Source organism: Martes martes (genome assembly GCF_963455335.1).
Source record: "Martes martes genome assembly, chromosome: 3".
NCBI classification, from domain to species: Eukaryota; Metazoa; Chordata; class Mammalia; order Carnivora; family Mustelidae; genus Martes; species Martes martes.
The window spans coordinates 14,249,206-14,272,835 of NC_137890.1; the positions used below are offsets into that span (position 1 = coordinate 14,249,206).

Here is a 23,630-nt window from a genome sequence, read left to right on the forward strand (position 1 = left end):
GTGCGAAGCGATTTCAGTCTTCCCTCTGAAGCCCCTGCTTCTGACATAGTTAAATAATCCCCAAAACCTCGTGTCTGGACCACTGCAGAGGCCGCCTGATTTCTTGGGCACCACTGATCTCTTCTCTGCTCTCCTCTGGGAGAGCTAGACCACATGCCTCTGTCGTTCATCTCTCTCACCCTTCCTTCTGATTTTGCAGTGTTTCTTTTCTCTGTGCACTTGAGTTAATATACTTTGTATTGCTCTGTCATCCCGTCGACTGATCATTGTCTTCCTCCGTGTCCGCTCTGCAGTTAAATCTTCTTTAGAAGTTCTTCTTACAGTTCTTAATTACAGAGTTTTAAAATCTAGATATCCCTTTGGCTCTTCTTGTAATGGATTTTTAGTTCTCTTAACATTTTCCATCTTTCCATCTATTTTTGTTCTTTTTAAAATATATATATAATAATCATAATTATTTTAAAGTCCTTTTCTATGTCCCTCTGTATTGCCTGCTTTTTCTCTTGTATTTTAATATTTGGTCCTTTTTTTTTTTTTTTTTGGCATGGCAGTTTTTGAGAGGAGCCTGAAATTGCCTCTGCAAAGTTACAGAAGCAAACGCTTGTCAGGTGTGCCACAGCAGCCCGAGTACCAAACCTCACCTGGCTCGGTCGAGGCACGTTTCTGGGCTTCGTGGGAGCTCTTCCTCTTTGTATCTTACACCTGGCAGCTAGCCCTGTCGGTTTCTCAAATTAAAAAACAGCGTTTGCCAAAGCCTTAGCACTTCACACTTCAACTTCTGTCTCATTACTGTGTCGTGGCTGCAGCTTCAAAGTCCCAGTGTCTGTTTCCCCCGGCTCTTTTTTTTTTTTGATGGCATTGGGACCGGGCTGTTGCCATGGGTACATGCAGGTTCCTAGTCAGCAAATGAGAGGAATTTATATAGAGACAGGAGCTGTGGTTTCTTCCCTGCACTGCCCCCTCTCCTGGATTTCCCTGCCCCCTCAACTCTTACCATTTAGACAACCCTAATTTTGACTCCTGTCTTTGCAGCCCGATATGACTGTCACTTTCTGTTTGAATGAGTTCTTCCAGGCTGCAATTTGGAAAATGTCCCTAGGGATGGAATGGAGCTTCCTGCCTTCAGCACAAGCTTCATGCCTTGTAACTCGTTGACTCTTGATAATTGGTTGACCCTACCTCCATGTGTCTAAACAGTGGTTTATGTCTTCCCAGCTCTTACCATTATTTCAGGCAGGCGGCTTAGTCTAGTAGAAACTGATAGCTCTTGATTAGAATTAAACATTCAAGGTGTCATGTTTCATTTTCCTTATGTCTGAGCATTAAAATTTGAGAAGGGAGGTGGAGGACCTATACTGCTGATAATTAAGATAAACACTTAGTCTCTGCCACATGGTTTATGGAGAGTAATTTCTATATACAGTTTTTAATATGAAAGCCGAACATGAATAGAAGAAGTCAATTGTTCTGGGAGGAGGGTCAGGCTTAATCTAAAAGACCTGGGAATATAAAATTGTTGTACATCATATATTCCTTAATTTAAAGAATATTAACTGGGTTCTTATATTTAATCAGAAATATAGAAATTTCTGTGTATTTTTACTTTGAAAGAGTGAAAATTGGCTTTGGAAATGATTTAAATATTAGCTTAATAAAGCTTTCACAGATTTTTGGATTCTTCTCTAGTGGATTAATGACCTAGAAAATGATGATTTATATGTCACATGGCCTGCAAGTTGCCAGGAGCTTCTGAAGCCTGTGTTCCCTGGAACTATACCTTCCATAAGGCGTAATTTTCATAATTTGGTGAGTTTTATATGACATTTTGTATACATCTTTTATGAAGGTATAAGCATTCTTTTTGGATTACCCCGTTCTTGGTGAAGAGGCATCTGTGTAACATGGAGGAAGATGTTTGCCTGATGCGACAAGTGTGCGGTGGCATGGCCAGCCAGACATCCAAAGCCAGCAATGCCACAAAATCTGCCTCCTCCTTAGACGGACTTTTATAGTTCCTATATGAAATTGATGAGTTATGGTCACATTTTCTGAAAGGAATTTGATTGAACTTTTTTCCTTCTAGAACTAATAAGAACTAATTAAAGATTAAAGTTTAGTACGTTTCAGGGAAAATGTGTGAATATCACTTTATCATCTACGCATATGAGTTCATTGTGATAATATTAAATAACCTGTGATACAACTGTGAAATGTGCGGAATTTCTTAGCTAGGGCTTTATTTTTTTTTCCCACAAAGAAAGTGAATATGTTATTTCCGATAGCAGTGTAGAGCGAGCAGTTATATTCATGCTATTTTTTTCAAAATTCAGTTACTATCTTTTTTTGAAAAATTACAGAAAATCCAATGCACATTTAGAATAAGGTATTTCACTTGTTATTAAAAAAATTTACTTTCTGCTGTGCTTCAAAAAAAGGGTGAGTGATCTGATATTAAATTCCATGTATTATTCAGATGTGCAGCTTTTAGAAATCCTTTATTACCTATGAAATTCCTTCTTATATAAAATTCCTTAGAATTGCTGGAAATTTCTTTAGAAAAAGGTGGCACTTTAATTTCATACTTTTAGTGACAGAAACTAGACTAAACTTGAATTTCATGAAAATTCCAAAATGTTAAAACAAAATAGTGATTATAAACTGTATGCTTTCTTTTAGGTTCTGTTTATTGATCCTGCTCAAGAATATACCTTGGATTTTGTAAAACTTGCTGAACTTTTCTATTATCATAAAATTCCTCTTCGGTAATTGTCAATTTATAACATTACACGGTCAGCTGAAGGAAAGGCAGTGATGGTCATGTTGTACCACAGAGTACTCACGTGGAATTGAAAGCAGTGGTGGTCTTTAATGCCTGACACAACATGGCCGTGTTGTGAAACATCATTGACCTTTATGATAGACTTGTTAGTCAGAACTGCTGAGTCATCTCGTTAACCACGTTCATTTCCGGAGAGAATGGTCTGACCACTTTGGGTGCTTAAAAGTGGATCCATTTCCCTGAGGTGGTGTTAAGAGTATACTTTCCCTTTATTTTTCTGAAAAAACATGGTCATTTAATAATATCACCACCAGAGAGAGTTTGACAGTTCGGAGGAATCCATTAGGCGGATGTTGGTGACTAGACATTACGAATCAGACCTTTTCAATATAATACTCCCTCATCCCCCCTATTAACACACTCTATCTAGATGTTATAGTCTAGTAATGTTGAAAAATCGTGGTTGGTTGTGATTCAAGGGGTAATTGTGACATTCCTTATTCACCTTCTTTTCCCAGAATTGGTTTTGTGTTCATTGTTAACACAGATGATGAAGTTGATGGAGCAGATGATGTCGGTGTTGCTCTTTGGCGAGCTTTCAACTATATTGCAGAAGAACATGATGTCTCGCAAGCATTTGTTTCCATAGTACAAGTGAGTGCACTAGGTATCATTTCTTTAGACTGTATAGTAGGTTTTTCTGCAATATTACTGTAATTGTTGTCATTTATTTTTCAAAGTTTGTAAAAAAACGATCATGGGGCTTAATATAGACAATGAATTTGATTCTTGCATCTCCCAACTGAAATACGTAATGTCCCCACTTCATAAATTAGTCAGCTGACACGCTGCCAAAATAGATGAATTTGCTTGAGTTTCTCCAGCTGCTAATGGAATTTAAATTGTATATGTAAGTTTAAAGGAAAACATACTCCTAGAACATGATTAGTCAGGGAAGAATTCCTGAATGAGGTCTTGAAAAAATCATGAATAAAACAGATTACTGCAAACTTAAATATTCTAAATGACAAAGTATGTAGACCCTTCTTAGAGAATTTCAAAGGAGGAGAAGATCACTTCATGACAGCAAATTAGGTAGAAATAGCAGGATGAGTACTGAATTTGACAAAGAGATTGTATAAAAGAAAAGAAATTGGCAAGAACTTGATAAAGAGCAATACAAAATGGGAAGATTATTTCATAGTTAAGGTTTTGAAACTGTTATGGCCCATTGTGGAAATAGATGTATTAAAGAACCGTATTGTTATTATTAAGAAAGTCAGACCATAGCTTAGAAACTAGCTTTTGTTCATTTTAAAATTCATTGGTCTTTCGCTTTCACCCACTATTATAACAAGGAATGGTTCTTCTTCAAAGTGAGAACGTGCAATGACCAAAGCCCTGTGTACTCCCTGCCCTGCTCCCACAGCTCCTGGGAAGGCCACTGACTACCTCGTGATCTCACTGTCCTGGGCACAGAAACTACCAGTGCCTCAGTGACGTGGGGATACGCTTTGTTCTGTAAAATAGTGCTGAAGGTTACATGTCAATTTTGTATCTCAGGCTATTACTTTTATTAACTGATTGGTGTAAGAATTTATAAGGGACTTAGACTGACATAGCTTTTATTAAAGTCTGGCTACCTTATGGTGAAAGGATTGATACGGTAGTCAAAACTAAGAAACTAAGAAACTTGATGACCTTTTGAAAGTCTCCTTACCCTAAGTTATCTCAGTTCTCTCCACTGACTATTCTGGAGGCGCTTTGCATCAGACATAAATTTGCATGTGACTTCATACTTTGCAATCACTGGCCTTTTGAATTATCTGCTGCGATGTTCAGCATGATACTGTATGTAGGTTTCAATACAACCTACAGTATAGGTTCAATACAACCTACAGACCATAGGTTTCAATACAACACACCATGGAAGTATTCATTATGTGCCATAGTCTACCGGTTGTACTAAGCAATTTGAGGAAAGAGTGGGGAAAATGCGTGAGGAAGGAATACGTATAGCATACTAGAATCCACCACAGTCTGAAGTGTGCGAATGTTGGTGGTGATTCAAACTATGTATGCGTCAACCCGAAAATTTTTGTAGCCCCTAGAAAACCAAAACGTGATTGAGCTAACCTTCTATTGGGAATGTGTTGTATTGTATCCTTCAGATGACTTAGCCTCACTAATTTAGAATAATTAGAGCAAAATCAGCCTTTTAGTAAAATACGTGAATTATAAAATCTCCTTAATATGGTTTCATTACTTTTAATGAGCAAATTATCTAAACTAGATAATTTGAAAATACAGTATCAGGAAAAAGAGGAATATAGTAGAAGGTCAAAATTATAAGTATATGAACATTTTTGACATGTGATAAAGAATTATGGTAGAGTCAGTATAGTATTTTTAGAGTAAAGCAATCAGACTGTGTATCTCAGCTCTCCACAGTGGCTATGAAAACTTACTAATTTCATTTTCTCTTCCTACCTTGCAAAATTAAGATTAAAAAAAATACATGTTACGTACTTGATGAATATTTGTTGAATGTGTATTTGAGAACACAGAAATACTTTAAGCCTTCAACTTTGGCTATGTTGGGTAATTGTCAACAGATTAACCTTCTCACAGTATGTAAGTATAAAACGATGAGATACATGACATAAGTCAGTTTTCAGAAGTTGAACAAGAGCTAACATGAACTATGATCCTTGCAAAAAGATCAAAATAAAAATATTCATAGGTAGAGATGGAGAGAATTCTTGCTGCGTCAAAAGAAATGCTAAAGGAAATCCTTCAGGCTGAGAGGAAGCGACACCAGATGGTAACTCAAATTCACAGGAAGAAATGAAATGGTAGCTTTAAATAAAATGTAAATATATGGGTACATACAAAAGGCTATAAGAATATATTTTATTGTGTTTAAATTGCACAAGATTGAGTAAAACATTTTAACATATAGATATAATATATATCACCGTAATTGTATGAAGGAACAGAGGATTAGATGGATCTGTTTTGGAACTAAAAATTCGGTATTTTGTCAACATTAAGTTAGGAGTAGGAGGGAGTAGATTGTAGTAAATTGGCACAGCTGGATATCCAAATGCAAAATGATGGCACTGGATCCCTGTCTTACACCATGCACAGAGGTCAACTCAAAACAGATAAAAGGTTGATCATAGGACCTGAAACTGTTTCCTGAAAGGAAACACAGGGGTAAGCTCCTTGACATTGATCTTGGTTATGATCTTTTGGATTTAACAACAAAATCAAAGGCAACAAAAGAAATAAACAGGGTTTATATCAAAATAAAATGCATCTGCACAGCAAAGGAAACCATCGAAAGGGCAACGAAATGGCAGCGTTGCATCAAAATGCAACGAAATGGCAACTGTGGAACAGGAGAAAATATTTGCAAACTACCTATTCAGTAAGGAGTTAATGTCCAAAATAATCAGGAATTCATATAACTCAATAGCAAAATAATAATAAATAATAACCCAATTAAAAAATGGACAATAGGGGTGCCTGGATGGCTCAGCGGGTTAAGTCTCTGCCTTCGGCTCAGATCATGATCTCAAGGTCCTGGGATCAAGCCCCGCATCGGGCTCTCTGCTCAGCAGGAAGCCTGCTTACCCCTCCCCCTCTGCCTGCCTCTCTACTTGTGATCTCTCTCTCTGTCAAATAAATAAAATAAAAAATCTTTTTAAAAAATTATTTTTAGGGACGCCTGGGTGGCTCAGTTGGTTAAGCGGCTGCCTTCGGCTCAGGTCATGATCCCAGCGTCCTGGGATCGAGTCCCACATCGGGCTCCTTGCTCAGCAGGGAGCCTGCTTCTCCCTCTGCCTCTGCCTGCCTCTCTGCCTGCCTGTGCTCACTCTCTCTGACAAATAAATAAATAAAATCTTTAAAAAAAATTATTTTTAAAAACAGACAATAGATCTGAATGGATATTTTTCCAAAGAAGACATACAGATGACCAGCAGATATGTGAAAAGGTGCTCAACTTGATTAATCACCAGGGAAATGCAAATCAAAACCCACGATGAGCTGTCACCTCACACCTGTAGGGGGTTCTATTACCAGACAAACAAGATGCCAAATGCTGGCATGATGTAGAGAGGAGGGAGCCCTCTGAGAATATAACTGGTGCAGCCATTATGGAAAACAGTCTGGAGCTTCCTCAAGAAATTTAAAATAGGATGACAGTATGAACCAGCAATCCCACTTCAGCTGTTTCCAAAGGAAACGAACTCAGTATTTCGAACAGTTACCTGTACGCTCATGTTTATTGCAGCACTAGTCACAACAGCCAAGGTGTATGGAAATGACTTAAGCATCCATCAGTGGGTGGATGAGCAAAGAAAATATGTGGTATATGTGTATACATACCTCAGAATATCATTCAGACTTTAAAAAGAAGGAAATCCTGCCTTTTGTGACAATGTGGATGAACCTGGAAGATGTTAGGCCAAGTGAAATATATCAGACAAAGATGAATACTATCTAATATCACATATAAGTGGAATCTAAAAAAGCTGAACTCCTAGAAACAGTAGAAAAGTGGTTGGTTGGGGGGTGGGCAAAATGGGGAAATGTTGGTCAGAGGTACAAACTTGGAGTTATAGTAGGAGTAAGTTCTGGACATCCCATGTCCAGCATGGTGACTGTGGTTGATAATGTTGTACTATATAACTGAAGTTTGCTAAGAGTAGAATCTGAAGGGTCTCACCAAAAAAGAAAGAAAAATATGTGTGAGGTGATGGATATATTGGTTAATTTGATGGTAGGAGTCCCATCACGCTGTGTGCCTTTATCAAGCCATCGTGTTGTACATTGTAAATGTGTTACTGTGTTATTGTCAGTTACACCTTAATGAAGCTAAAAAAGGGAAAAATAAATAAAATGTATATGAGACCCCAAATTACTGTTTTTGCTTACCAAGTTAGTAAGTCTTAAAAATTTTTAAATGTATAAGAAGATTGAATCATTATGTAAGTATTTCATGCTAGACTTTCTAGCTGCCTTAGCTTAAGAATATCTACTATTTTAAAATGACTAATTTATGCAATGACTAATTTCACTAACTTTTCTTATATAATTTTTGCTTTATTCAAAATCTCATTGTTTCTAAACCCTATTTATGTTCTACAGAAGGCTAATATTTTTTGCTTTTTGTTTTTTCAGTTACTAAGATCATAGCATGCTCTGCTTGGTATGAGGAGGAAACTTGCCTATAAATTGAGAAGCTTGTAAAACTAAACTGTGGGATCTAATTATAGACCTGAGCCTTTTCTTCAAGGAATAGGTCATCTGGTTTACAGTGAGAAGAGGAAAAGGAAGAATGCTGGTTCCTTATCATGAGGAGTAACATGCGGCTTTGTCCGCCCTCATATGAGGACTGTCTCTGGCAATAATGATTTAAGCGAATCGGGACTCAACATTCTTTTTTTTAAGATTTTATTTATTCACATCTGAGAAAGAGAGTGTTTGTGTGCCCACACGTGTGTGAGCAGAAGGAGAGGGAGAAGCAGGCTCCCCACTGAGCAGGGAGTCCCTCCTGGGGCTCAATCCCAGGACCCTAGGATCATGACCTGAGCCAGAGGCAGATGTTTAATGACTGAGCCAACCAGGCGCCCCTTCAAAATAACATTCTTAACTGATGCAGGTTTCCCCAGCTTCTGAGCAGAGCATTCCTTTGAACCTTCTGTAATAAAGCCCAAATCATGTAAAAGAAAGAAGCAGTCATCATCAGTCGATATGAAAAAATTTTTGAGCATTTTCCAGAACGAAAAACTAACCTCTTTTAGGTTTATCTGACTCTTAGGACACATGTTGCTAATGACGCACGGAATAAATTGAGAGAAAGCACAGATGTTCCCAGACACAGGTGAAGCTCTGGATCCCCAGTTGTAGTTCGTGGGGAGGGAGCCTGCGGGGCTGCTCTCACTGCTTGCTGCAAAACAAACACTGAAGCCTGTTTCCACGTCCTACCATTTTTCATAAAAATGAAAATCCTCTTTGGATTTCTTTTCGATTAGTGAAAACAGATACCGATGTCACTCTCGTAAAAGAAAAGTGGCCTAACATGAACTTTTGAGAGGCGAGACATACCTTGTATTAGAATGCTACTTGATGGTATTATGTAAGTACGAGTTTCTTCTGGTCAGGAAGTTTTTCCCCATGATGCCTTCATGCTAGCTCGGTGTTCATGGTTATGTCTCAGCTGAGGCATCTACCCAGAGGTGCCTTCTCTCTCGATGCAAAGCTGCCCCTCCTCCCATCCTAGCAGAGTGTGGGGGGCTTAGGAGAGGGTCTGTGATGAGGGAGAAATGAAACCGGAAAATAGAGGAGCTACAGCTTACATCATGCCCCGTGCTTCCGACATCTCAGACGGGGGAAAGAATGGAGGGACAGAAGAAACCTAGTCAAGGTCTTTACTGGGGAGCAATCAGGAATGAAAATAAAACCTTTCTGAAATAAGCCATTGAAAATATTTTATATGGGGGCGCCTGGGGGGCTCGGTTGGGCATCTGCCTTCAGCTCAAGTCGTGATCCTGATGTCCTGAGATTGGACCTTGCATCCTGCTCCCTGCTCAGCGGGAAGCCTGCTTCTCCCTCTTTCTCTGCTTCTCCCTCTGCTTGTGCTCTCTCTCACTGTCTCTCTCCCTCTCTCTCAAGTAAGTAAAATCTTTAAAAAATACATTTTATATATACCTTTTTAAATAAAGGGAGCTGGCACATCTGGGTAGCTTAGATGGTTAAGCGTCTGCCTTTGGCTCAGGTCGTGATCCCAGAGCCCTGGGATGGAGCCCCCCATAGGAGACGCTGCTCAGCGGGGAGCCTGCTTTTCCCCTCTTCCCCTGCTTGTACTCTCTCTCTCAAAAGAGATAAATAAAATTCCCTCAAGGGAACAAATAAAATCTTAAAAAAAAAAAAAAAGGAAAAAGAAAAGGGAGCCATTATTTTACTAAGAAGCACAGTGTCTAGTTTGATCAAAATGGAACATAACATAAATTTGTTACAGTATTTTTTGAAAGCTACAAAATATTCACAAAACCATTTTTATTGGGAGATATATTGTGTGTTTAAAATGATTGATTTATCTGTGTGGCTAGAGGGCATGTGTATACATGTACGTATGTGGTATACTTAGAACTTACAAAGTATAAAGTATGTTTTTATTTTATATAAATCTGCACGCTCAGCGAAAGAAAGAAAACTGATTGCCATAAGATGAAAATTAATTGCAGGATCTTTATTTCTACAGATGTACCAAAGAGTGAAGAATGACAATATACTCACTGTGGACCATGTGAAGAGTGTCCTCCTGAAGCTATTTCCAGATGCTAATATTTGGGATATTTTGGGCGTTCACTCTAAATACGATAACGGCAGAAAGGTAGGTTGAAATGCGAATTTTCGAAAACAGGATCCAAGAAACTTTTACTGTAATCTCATGAGTAAATGATCTCAGTATAGTTAACTCATGATTTGGATTTTAGACCTTCAGAAAGAAGGGAAGTTTAAGACCCCTGACTGATGCACATTGTATATGAGTACTCAGATCACCATTATTGACCTTTCAAAAAGCACGAGAAAATATAATTGTCAGGGTTTACAGGATAGGAGACTTAAATGTAGATTTATTTGTATTTTCAACATTTGAGACAGCATAAGGAGGGAGGAGGGTCAGAGGGAGAGGGAGAGGCAGACTCCCCACTGAGCAAGGAGCCCGATGGGGGGCTTGATCCCAGGACCCTGGGATCATGACCTGAGCTGAAGGCAGATGCTTAACTGACTGAGCCACCTGGGCACCGTGAATGCAGAATTTTAAAGAATGTAATTTGTACTTTCTTAGGGAAAATGGAAAGCTGGCTTTTTAGAGAAATGCTAGGACAAGAAGCAAACTTGGGAAGATGAAGCATCCCTGGGGTCGAATTTCTCATGCCCATACAGATCCAGGTTTTTAGATGGGTTCTTGCATTTTATAAGAGTTTTTAGGCCACAGACCGGTCTCCATGCTAACAGTTGAAGGTTTGGATCCCTGACATTGTAATGTCCCACCTGACTCGGCCCGTTCAACTCCTAAGCCTCACTTCCTCGACTCTTCCTCGCTCTTCCGTTCTCCCCAGCAGGCAGACCAGTTCAGGTTCCTGAATGGGCTCCTCCTTCTCCCCAGAGGGCCTTCACGTGCTTGTTCCCACCATGGGTTCCTGCACCCTGCCTCCCTTCTCTTCTAGCCTGTGTACTCTTGGCTTTAACGTTACTTTGGGGGGGAAGTAACACTTTGGGAAGAACTTCTGGGAAGCCTTTTCTAACCCTCTGCCTGAGATTAAGCTGCTCATGCTAACGCCACATGCAAAAACCCGACTGCGTACTCCTGCATACAATGCTGGTTACAGTGGCCTGTTCTTCCCTGCCTTCCCCTGGACCACATCCTCCCTGGGAGCAGGGCCTCTGTCTCCTGCTGGGTCTTGGGGGGCGCAGTGCTCAGTAAACATCTACGTGACCGTGGAGGCAAGGCGTCTACGAGTAGGGTTGTGTGGTCGGACGGAACTTCACGGGAGCTTTGAGGTTTTAGAAGTCGCTGCTCTGGGGGCTAGGAAAGGCAGTACAGTGAAGCTATGTATAAAAATGGCTATGATGCCGAGTTTCCGCTGGAGTTGCCTACCATAAATTTACAGGAGCATCAATCTCTTTGTTTTTAAAAAGTCCAAAATCCCAGGGGCGCCTGGGTGGCTCAGTGGGTTAAGCCTCTGCCTTCAGCTCAGGTCATGATCCCAGGGTCCTGGGATCGAGCCCCCTATCGGGTTCTCTGCTCCACGGGGAGCTTGCTTCCTCCTCTCTCTCTCTGCATGCCTCTACACTTGTGACCTGTGTCTGTCAAATAAATAAATAAAATATTTTTTAAAAAAAGTTCAAAATAACAGGCACATGAATGAAGGTAGGTAGTTGGATAAAGTGCTGTGAGGTTGAAATGTTATGAGCTGCACTTGGCATTGGCATAAGAAGCCCAAAGAGTAGCCCAGGAGAAGACCTCTGGGGCACGAGCAGGCTACTTAGAAACGGGAGGGGAGCCAGGAAGCCAGAGGTCTGGTGGTCTCGGTGCAATCGAAAAGCCAGTGTGGTAGGAATTAAGGATTGTTTTTAGTTACGGAAGAATAGTTTTCCCAATGATAATTTCTGAACTGAGAATGAGTTGCATTGATATTTTTCATTACTATATTTTCATATAATTAAAAACAAAACTAAAAAGCAACCAAGATGAACTTTCTTTTAGGGCCAAAGTTGCATGGAGGCATCTCTTTTAATAAAATTACCATGGGACTAAGGAAATTTAGAAAGAAAATTATTTTTAATAAGTACTCTTCAGAGCTTCTTTGGGGGAGAAGGAACACAAATATCCTGTAGTGATTATGTAAACTCATGGAATAGAAAATCAGGAGTTTTTATATATTAAGGATCCTGTTTGCACAGGTTGAAAGCAAAAGGTTGCACCATTTGGATTTTAATATCAGCTGATGGTGAGTGGTAATGATGGGAGTCCTGGACATAATCCCATACTTAGACCTTCCATGCTCTGTTTTTCTTTTTCTTTCTTCTTCAGTGGTAGAGCACAGTTTCTGTTCAGACCTTACCTTTCTTAGGGACTGAAACTTGTGCAAGAATCGTATCTAGTAAGCATGACTGAGATGCATAATGGTGATACCAAGAATCAGTTCTCATTCGAGAGTAAAAATTTTTTTCTGGTGGATTTGCCCTTTTTTTATATGAATCTGAAACTTCTTACTGATTTTTTTTTACTAAGTTATGTGTGCTTTGTTTCTAAAGAACCCTTTTCTGGTTCAAGTTTATTATAGTGTTTAATGCCTTTTATAACACCTATGTACCTGAAGCTATGAAGTGCATTAAAATGAAATACATTCCTAAGAACAGCTGGTAAGAAATAGTCAAGCTGTTTAATTGCAATATATTGATTAAAAAGTTTAAAATATTCATAATCTTAACTTGCACGTGGAAAGAGATGGATTCATTTGTTCATGTCTGTTGTAGGTAAAAATAACAATAATATCTGCTGTGACACAAATGAATTTGAGATCTTATACAGCCAAAACATACTACTTATTATCAATTGCCATAAAAATGTCATCCGAATAACCATGTTATCCTTAAATATTGGAACTCATAATTCAATTTTTTCATTTCCCATTAATTGCCTTTCTTATACATAACCATATGTGGATATAAATATTATTTCCAACTGGACTATAACTACTTCAAGAAATGGAATTTTGTTCTTTTGTATTTTTCCGGTTTTGTATTTGCATATCTGAAGTTGTAGCTCTATTTGCTGTGTTCCTGTTACAGTAACTGGGGTTTGAGCTCTCCTCTACCTCCCTATGTTCACTTGGTCTCTCCAAGTCCGGGGCATTAGTTAAAATATTTAAAAACCGTTGTGGCTTCAAGAGCAGCCAGTCAGAGAGTGAACCAGAAGCAGATCCCAGAGCTGGAATGGAGTCTTTAGGCCTTCGTGCTGACGGTCACCCTGTAGTGTCTGAATCGTCTGAGAAAGAGGTCAAGGTGCTTCTCCTGGGTGATCGCCGTCCCAGTACTGCAGCTGTTTACTAGCTGGTACAGATGTGTTTCATTACATAAGAAGTGGTAAAGCCTGTCCAGTGCAAACCAGCTGGTTATCAGGTCTGTTTTTAACAGACTTTGGATAAGGGAATATTTAGTCTATGTGACTTTTTAAATGTTCCTTGCTTAGTAAATCAAATATTATGATTGTTTTTCCACTTTTTTTTTTAAAGATTTTATTTATGCAGAGATCACAAGTAGGCAGAGAGGCAGGCAGAGAGAGAGGGGGAAGCAGGCTCCCTGCCGAGCAGAGAGCCCGATGCGGGGCTCGATCCCAGGACCCTGGGATCATGACCTGAGCCGAAGGCAGAGGCTTTAACCCACTGAGCCACCAGGCGCCCCTGTTTTTCCACTTTTTAGCAACTTGTTTTTTTAAACTTTAAGAATTACTCTTTTTTTTTTTTTATCCATTTTCCATAGTATTCTTCTTATTGCAAATGTATCCAGATAGTCAATAGATAGGTCAGATAACCTATCCAGAAATTTTCTTACAAATAAACACAAACTAGCACCGTCCTCACACACACCAGCCCCTAGAATGCCCTTCCGTAGCCGTGCCGACCCTTTCCTTAAAGTGAACTGGTCATGCTGTTCATGAAAGTGAACCTGAGTACAGCTTCCTTTCTGGGTCCACCTTTGCCCTTCATGTTGCGGGTCTCTGCTTTATCTCTGGTTTTGTGAACACTGTGCCTTTTCTGTTTCTGATTTATTCCTAATTTTACTCCTCTCCCAAGTAAACATGCATGATAGAAAAATTATTTTAACTCTTTTATGGTTAAAAAGCTTATGCTACCTTTCCATCTTATTGGTAGTTAGACTGGGTGATCCTTTTTCTTCCAGGTTCTGGAAGTTGTCTTTACTGTCTCCTAACTCCTCATAGGCTTTGGAGACCAGTGATATCATTCTGATTTCAATTCCTTTGTCTTTCTGCTTTATTTAATTATGTGTTTATTTACCCAGTTTGAAAGCTATTAGAATCTTTTTCTCCCTGGTGTTTGGAAATTTCATGCTGGCGTATCTTTGTATTGATCCTCTTTCATTCAGTGTGTTGGGTATTTGGTGAGCTCCTTTTGAAGGTTTGTCTTCATTCTGGGAATTTCTTTATTTCTCTAATGCTTTCCTTCATTTTCTTTGTCCTGTCTGAATCTTCTCAGTTGAGTCTCTATTTGCTTTCTCTTCTTTTTTTATTCTTTTGTCCTTTTTGTTCAATTTTTTAAAATTTTCTGCAGATCTTTCTTGTATCCTATTCCTGTTTTATAGCATTTAGTTCTTCTTTCATGGACACAATATATATTTTTTTTATCTAGGAGTGTTAATTTTGTGATGTGTTATTCTGCTCCCTGCATTATCTCTGCCTTCTACAGCTTCCCTTTTCTCATTCATTTTGATTTCTCTCTTTTGTGTTTGAAGCATTTGTCAAATGTCTTATGGTATCTGGTTATTTTTGACACGTACTTATGAAACGCTAAAAAGCTGATAACGAATACTTGGTTCTTGTGAGTTGGTGAGCCTCCCTGGGGAGCTGAGCTGACTTCCTCAATTAAAGCAGATTCTTCAAATAAGAATTCTTTATTTTGATTGTAGAACGAGTACATGTGGCAGACGAGAGGATGGAAAGGGTGCACGTATCAGAGGTTATGGCACAGGGTATGTGTGGGACCAGGGTGTGGTCACCACCTGGGTGTGAAGGATGGGCACATTCCTTTAATCTCCTGCCTGGTCTCCATCCCCTTTCTCTGCCTGTCATCACCCAGGCTAGCCTTTGTGATTCCATTTCAGCAGAGAATAAGAAAAGCAGGACTGCTTTATAATGAAGCTTGAAGTCAGGTTTGTGATGCCCCTAGCTTTGGTTTTCTTTTTCAATGTTCCCCTGGTGATTCGGGGTCTTTTCTGGTTCGATCACATTTTAGGATTGCTTGTTCCAGCTCTGTGAAAAATGCCAGTGGTATTTTGGTAGGGATGGCATTGAAAGTGTAGATTGCTCTGGGCAGCATAGACATTTTCGCAATGTTTATTCTTCCAATCCAGGAGCAGGGAATGTTTTTCCATCTCTTTCTGTCTTCCTGAATTTCTTTCATAAATGTTCTGTATTTTCTAGAGTATAGATCCTTTACCTGTTTGGTTATGTTTACTCCTAAGTATCTTATGAGTTTTGGTGCTATTGTAAATGGAATCGATTCCTTAATTTCTCTTTCTTCAGTCACATTGTTAGTGTGTAGAAATACAGCTGATTTCTGTGCATTGATTTTATATCCTGCCACATTGCTGAATTGCTGTATGAGTTCTGGTAACTTGTAGGTAGAGTCTTTTGGGTTTTCCACATAAAGTATCATGTCATCTGCAAGTGAGAGAGTTTGACTTCTTCTTTGCCGATTTAAATGCCTTTTATTTCTCTTTCGTTTTCTGATTGGTGAGTCTAGGACTTCTAGTACTATGTTGAACAGTAATGGTGAGAGTGGGGATCCTTTTGTGTTCCTGACCTTAAAGGAAAAGTTTTTCCCCATTCAGAATGATACTCGCTGTGGGCTTTTCATAGATGGCTTTTATGATATTGAGGTATGTTCCCTATATCCCTAATCAGGAAAAGATACTGTATTTTGTCACATGCTTTTTCTGCATCAATTGAGAGGATCATATGGTTCTTCTATTAATATGCTCTATCACATCGATTAATTTGCAAATGTTGAGCCACCCTTGTATCACAGGAATAAATCTCATGTGGTTGTGATGGATAAACCTTTTAATGTGCTGTTAGATCCTACTGGCTAGGCTGTGATCATCAAGACAGCATGGCATTGACACAAAAACAGACACAGAGATCAGTGGAACAGAATAGAGACTCCAGAAATGGACCCTCAACTCTCTGGTCAACTAATCTTTGACAAATCAAGAAAAAATATCCAGTGGACAAAAGACAGTCTCTTCAGTAAATGGTGCTGGGAAAATTGAACAGCTGTATACAGAAGAATGAAACTTGACCATTCTCTTACACCATACACAAAGATAAACTCTAAATGGATGAAAGACCTCGATGTGAGACAGGAATCCATCAAAATCCTAGAGGAGAACACAGGCAGTAACCTCTTCAACATCAGCCACAGCAACTTCTTTCAAGACATGTCTCCAAAGGCAAGGAAAACAAAAGCGAAATGAACTTTTGGGACTTCATCAAGATCAAAAGCTTTGCATAACAAAGGAAATAGTCGACAGAACTAAGAGGCAATCCTCAGAATGGGAGAAGATGTTTGCAAATGACATTATAGATAAAGGGCTGGTATCCAGGATCCATAAAGAACTTCTCAAACACCCAAAAAACAGGTAATCAGGTCAAAAAATGGGCAGAAGACATGAACAGACACTTCTCCAAAGATGACATACAAATGGCTAACAGACACATGAAAAAATGTTCAATATCACTAGCCATCAGGGAGATTCAAATCAAAACCACACTGAGATACCACCTTAGACCAGATAGAATGGCAAAAATTAAGAAGACAGAAAACAAGAGTTGTTGAGGCTATGGAGAAAGGGGAACCCTCTTTTTTTCTCTTTTTTTAGAAAGATTTTTAGCTTCTGCATAGCGAAGGAAGCAGTCAACCAAACAAAGAGGCAACCCACGGAATGGGAGAAGATATTCGCAAATGACACTACAGACAAAGGGCTGATATCCAGGATCTATAAAGAACTCCTCAAACTCAACACACACAAAACAGATAATCATGTCAAAAAATGGGCAGAAGACATGGACACTTCTCCAAAGAAGACATACAAATGGCTAGCAGTCACATGAAAAAAATGTTCATCATTAGCCATCAGGGAATTCAAATCAAAACCACACTGAGATACCACCTTACAACCGAGTTAGAATGACAGGAAACAACAAGTGTTGGATGTGGAGAAGGGGGAACCCTCTTACACTGTTGGTGGGAATGCAAGCTGGTGTAGCCTCTTTGGAAAACAGTGTGGAAATTCCTCAAACAATTAAAATTAAGTTACCCTATGACCCTGCAATGGCACTACTGGGTATTTACCCCAAAGATACACATGTAGTGAAAAGAAGGGCCATATGTACTCCGTTGTTCATAGCAGCGATGTCCATAAAAGCCAAATTGTGGAAAGAGCCAAGATGCCCTTCAACAGATGAATGGATAAAGGAGATATGGTCCATATATACAATGGAATATTACACAGCCATCAGAAGGGATGAATACCCAACTTTTGTATCAACATGGACGGGACTGGAGGAGATTATGCTGAGTGAAATAAATCAAGCAGAGAGAGTCAATTATCATATGGTTTCACTTACTTGTGGAGCATAAGGAATAACATGGAGGACATTAGGAGAAGGAAAGGAAAAGTGAGTTGGGGGAAATCAGAGGGGGACATGAACCCTGAGAGACTGTGGACTCTGAGAAACAAACTGAGGGTTTTGGAGGGGAGGCAGGTGGGAGGTTGGGTGAGCCTGGTGGTGGGTATTATGGAGGGCATGTATTGCATGGAGCACTGGGTGTGGTGCATAAACAATGAATCCTGGAATACTGAAAAAAATAAATAAAAAGATTTTATTTATTTGACAGAGAGAGAGAGAGCACAAGTAGGCAGAACAGCGGGCAGAGGGAGAAGGAGAAGCAAGCTCTCCACCACGCAGGGAGCCCAATGTGGAGCTCGATCCCAGGACCCTGGAATAATGACCTGAGCTGAAGGCAGCTGCTTAACTGACTGAGCCACCCAGGTGCCCCTAGAAAGGGGAACCCTCTTACACTGTTGGTGCAAACTGGTGCTGCCGCTCTGGAAAACAGTATGGAGGTTCCTCAAGGTGTTAAAAATACAGCTACCCTACAACCCAGCAATCGCACTACTAAGTATTTACTCCAAAGATACAGATATAATGAAGGGACACCTGCACCCCAGTCTTCACAGCAGCAATATCCACAGTAGCCAAACTGTGAAAGGAGGTGAGATGCCCTTCAACAGATGAATGAATAAAGAAAATATGGTTCATATATACAAGGGAATATTACTCAGCCATCAGAGAGGATGAATACCCACCATTTGCATCAACACAGACAGGACTGGAGGAGATTATGCTAAGTGAAATAAGTCAAGCAGAGAAAGACAATTATCATTTGGTTTCACTCATGTGGAACATAAGCAATAGCACAGAGGACCACGGGGGAAGGGAGGGAAATCTGAATGGGAAGAAATCAGAGAGGGGGACAAACCACGAAAGACTCTGGACTCAGAATGAAACTGAGGGTTACAGAAGGAAGGGATTGGGGGAGGAGGGTAACCGGATGATGGGCATTAAGGAGGGCACGTGTGGTGATGAGCAGTGGGTGTTATACACAACTAATGAATCACTGAACACTACATCAAAAACTAATGATGTACTATATACTGGCTACTTGAACATAATAAAGAAAAAAATTTTTAAATGGTCTATTCATCCACCCCCCCCCCCCAAAGAAAGAAAGAAAGAAAGAAAAGGACACTGTGGTTTTGCAGCATTGAGAAAGGGGCCTTGAGAGGCAACTGCCCTGAGTGCAGACTCTGGGGCATGTCCGCGCTCTACTCTCACCCTCCCCCTGAGGCACCAGGTGTCTCCAGGGATGCTGAAAATGTTCATGTTCTCTTCTGTCTGCACAGGTGTGACTCCACTTTTTACTTTGCTTACCTGCTTCTTATCTTTTCTCTTGTTTTTCTTTACCCTTGTGGGCTCATATTTTCTATCGTTATATTCTCACTTTAGTGAAATATGTGAGGAGAAGACAGATGAGCATATGTGTGGATAAATCTACCATATTTAATCAGAAACCCACTTTTACTCTTAAAAAGTTAGCAGTGAAATGAGTATTTTAGTAGTGTTACTTTTTTTTAAGTGTCTGCAGTCATTGTCTCCTAAAGTTAAGAGTGTTAAGTATCTTTTTTTTTTTAAAGATTTTATTTTATTTATTTGACAGAGAGAGAGATAGAATCACAAGTAGGCAGAGCAGCAGGTAGAGAGAGAGGGAGAAGCAGGCTCCCCGCTGAGCAGAGAGCCCGATGTGGGGCTCGATCCCAGGACCCTGAGATCATGACCTGAGCCGAAGGCAGAGGCTTAACCCACTGAGCCACCCAGGTGCCCCAAGAGTGTTAAGTATCTCTGTAAAGATTAAGGACACCAGACACTCCTCAGAAGTTCCTTTTTTTTTTTTTAAGTGTGTGAGTACACAATTCCCTTTCCAGCTGTTTCACTGCTCTCCTTCCCCATGGCTGTCCTGTAACGATCTGCAGCTTCAGTCTCCTGTTGGCCCATTTTCCCCAAATCTGTCCAACCTCTAATTTAGGCCAGACTCTGTGTTAAATGAGAGCCCTTCAGTCATGCTTCGTCTCCCCACTCCTTGCCCCTCCCAAATGTTATTCTAGGCATTCGTCAGTCCCCTAAGCCCCTTGTCCATCTTCCTCTTCGGACTTAGAAAGTCCTTCTGACTCCTCCATGACAAAATAAACAAGTTTAGGCCTTCATTCTCCAAACTCCTTCCTGTAATTTTCTCTCTTCCTCTAAACACCGTCCTTTCAAGAGATAATTATTTATTGAGAACTTACAATGTTCAAAGCACAGTAGGTAAAAGAATAGAGCACAAGGATGGTGTCTTGAAAAATTTTAGTAAAATAAAAATGTAATAGAGCAGAGACAAATTCAAAGAAATGAAGGTAAGAATAAACGATAAGCAAATAGAGACTCAATCCAGAAGACTCAGAAAGAACAGAGAAAACAAAGGGAAGGAAAGCATCGGTGAAAGAACACAATGAAATCCCTGAGGTTGACGGACGCGAGTGCTGGCTGGAAGGGGCCACCAAACACACAGCATGTAGGATGAGGGAGGAGTGCTCTGGGGGTGGACGTGAGGAATTCATCCCTGAGTCCTGAAGTAGGAGGAGGAGCTGGATGCAAGAAAACAAGAAAGTGACAGGAGATCAACCTCCCAGAGAAAAAAATGTCAGGAGGTCCTGAGTCGTGAAGAGCTATGAGAAGCTGCTGTTGCCTCTGTGTGGGTCACAGCCAGATGTTGTGTTTGTGTCGTGGAGGCAAGTTCACAGGGTGAGCTGGAGAAGTAGGGGGCCGGCTTGCACAGCAAACAATATTAAACTGAGCTCAGAACAGTCAAAGACCTTGGGAACTGTAAAAAATATGAGAGGATATTAAGCAGTGAAGAGACCACGCCCTGCCGTATCTTGAAAGGGCGTTGTCCGTTATTCCGGGAGCGATTGTTGGAAAGTGAAAGTGTATGGGGTTGTCTGTAGCTCAGAAAAGAACCAACAGAAACTGCCCCACAGCTTTTACAAATGGCAAGAAAGACCATGAAATCAAAGAGTTTGCAGGCACCATGCCTGTGTTGCTGAACACCAGATCTGTTGGATAACAAAAATTCAACCAAGTAAATTTTGAAGATCTAATTGGTTTTTTTAACATGATTCGTGACTAGGGCAGGATCCCATCTAACAAACAGAGGGATGTTCTGAGGAGTTAAACCAAGTGGAAGGTTTTAGAGAAGGAGGGTGGGGCAGGTATGTTACTAGTCAAAGAAAGGGAATGTTTCGGTGAGTGGCTTTTCCTTAGGGGAAAAGCAAGAGTCTTACCAGGCAGACTACCTCATCTTTCTTCGGGGGATGGAGAGCTCCCGTGTGGCGGACTTATTGGTACTGATCTGATGGAAAAATTCCTGCCGGATGGGTTAAGACTATATTTCCAAGGGAGACTAAAGCTACAGTTAGATTAGGTATTAAGCCTGTTTAGGAACTCAGTCTAACAGGGCTAAAATTATAAAATTCAGTGTCATCGGCTTATTTGTGGTGATTAAAGGTTTTGGAATGGACAGGTTGCCTAATTAGAAGTAACACAGTAAATAAGGGGGCCTGTGTTTCTGGCAGAGACCTCTTTCTGGGGTCCGTGCCCATGTATGCAGCTACCTGGAGGCCTGCCCGTAAGCATCTTAAAAGAATCCAAAACCAAGCCCATCATCACCTTCCTTGGGGCCCCAAACGGTTTTTTTTTTTTCTTTTTTATGCCCTATCCTAGAAGCTAGCATCATCATTCCCCTTGGCCACCAATGCTAGAAGCCTAATGGTCATCCTAAGCTGCTGCTTCTCTCATACGGCCCCAAACAGTACATTGTTATGTTCTGTCCGTCCTGCCAGCTGAGTGTTTCAGAAACGGCCTCATTCTCCCTTTGCACATTACCACGAATTGCTTTGGCTCTTGCTTTTTCCGTCCCACACTAGCGCAAGAGTCCCTGACCAACATTCCCAGGGCACACTCTCCCATACCCTTCTTTCTTACCATTGCCACCGTTGTCTTTTTTAAAATGAGCAAATCTGATCATATTACTTACCATTATTTACCCTCTTCCTAGATGGAATTGACCATGCCCTCCTGGGTAGCCCTGGATGCTATGTTCACCCTTGTTTTTAATGTAGCCATCTACGTTAAAGGATAGAATTTGCATTTTATTTATATGCATTCATAAGCCTTATATACCCTAAGTGCCCAATAAATGCAGAGATAATATAGTGATTGAGAGTTCAGATTCTTGGTAAAAGAGCTCTAAGGACAAATTTTGTTTCTAAAATGCAGTAGCAACACAAGCGAAATGCTGGTTTTGGTGGGAATGCAGAGAAAGGGGAAACTTCCTGCCCTGTTGGTGGGAATGCAAGCTGGTGCAGCCACTCTGGAAAACAGTATGGAGGTTCCTCAAAAAGTTAAAAATAGAGCTACCCTACGCCCAGCAATTGCACTACTGGGTATTTACGCAAAGGATACAAAAATACTGATTGGAAGGGATATATGCACCCCTATGTTTATGGCAGCTTTATCAACAATAGCCAATTTATGGAAAGAGCCCAAATGTTCAACTACTGAAGATGTGATTGATATATATATATGTAACAAAATATTACTCATCCAGAAAAAAGAATGAAACCTTGCATTTGCAGCGCCATGGATGGAGCTGGAGAGTACTATGCTAAGTGAAATAAGTCAGTCAGAGAAAGACGAATACCATGATTTCAGTCCTATGTGGAATTAAAGAAACAAAATAGATGAACATAGAAGGGGCATAGAAAAGAGAGGCAAACCAGGAAAAAGACTCGCAACAGAACAAACTGAGGGTTGCTGGAGGGAAGGTGGACAGGGGGATGGGTTAAAAGAGGGATGAATATGGATATTAAGGAGGGCACTTGCGGTGAGCACTGGGTGTTGTATGTAAGTGATGAATCACCAAATTCTACACCAGAAACTAATACTACAGTTAACAGTTAACTAACCAGAATTTAAATAAAAACGTGAAAAATTTAAAAGAAATTTTTTTTAAATAAAATGCAGCAGCTGGATGGCATCTGTGAGATGGATGTAATGGTAGTATTTCGCTTCACAGAGTGATTTTGAGAGCATTGGCAATAATAATTAAAATAATACATAATTGTGAATAGCAAATGAATTGTTTAGTCTCACTTTATCACTCACAAGATCAAACCCAGGTGTTGAGCACCTTCAGGATCTGGCCTCTGCCCCTGGGTCTGACCGCACCCACGTATGTAACTCTGCCCATGGTAGACACAGAAAACTACTGGCCATTGCCTAAATACACTCTTTTCTCTCCCTCCATTCCTTGCTGTGCTGTCGCTTCACATGGAATCTCTCTTTCCACTTTGTCTTCCTGGCAAATGTTTACTCATCCTTTAAGACTTCCCATGCCACTCCCTCCCACAGGCTTCTCCCTCCCACTCCCCGCCCCTTACCCAAGCTTGGCTAGACTTTTCTTCCTGGCTCTGTTTTGTGTCTGTGTGAACCTCTTAAGGGCAGACTTTCAGCTCCCCATTCGCAGCATCTAGCCGAATGCCAAGGGCATGAATTCAGTAGAAGTTTATTAAACAAATGAATGCAGGGATGAATGACTCTCTGATACAGGTAAGTGGTGATTTAAAAAAAAAAAATGTTGTGCCCTATATGAGGGTCAGCAAATCCTGCCCGCCCACTGCCTGCCTCTACATACACCGTTTTCTTGGGACCTCGCCGTGGGTCTGTATCCGGGTGTTGGGATTCATGGATGGGCTCGGGAGGGCATCAAAGCTGCGTCGTTGAGACAGAACCCGGATGGCCCACAAAGCCTGAAATGCTTACTAGCTGACCCTTTACAGAAAAACCTTCCTGATTCTTGCTCTATGTGGG

General features: G+C 40.4%; 1 protein-coding gene across 1 annotated transcript in view; it reads left to right on the forward strand.

The window, feature by feature from the left end:
- Positions 1–23,630, forward strand: part of UGGT2 (UDP-glucose glycoprotein glucosyltransferase 2) — a 189,050-nt gene that overhangs the window by 87,985 nt on the left and 77,435 nt on the right. The window contains exons 13-16 of the mRNA XM_080798047.1: positions 1,687–1,806; positions 2,677–2,762; positions 3,298–3,433; positions 10,053–10,184. Coding sequence (XP_080654173.1) covers positions 1,687–1,806; positions 2,677–2,762; positions 3,298–3,433; positions 10,053–10,184 — 474 coding nt within the window. The remainder of the gene's footprint in view (positions 1–1,686; positions 1,807–2,676; positions 2,763–3,297; positions 3,434–10,052; positions 10,185–23,630) is intronic.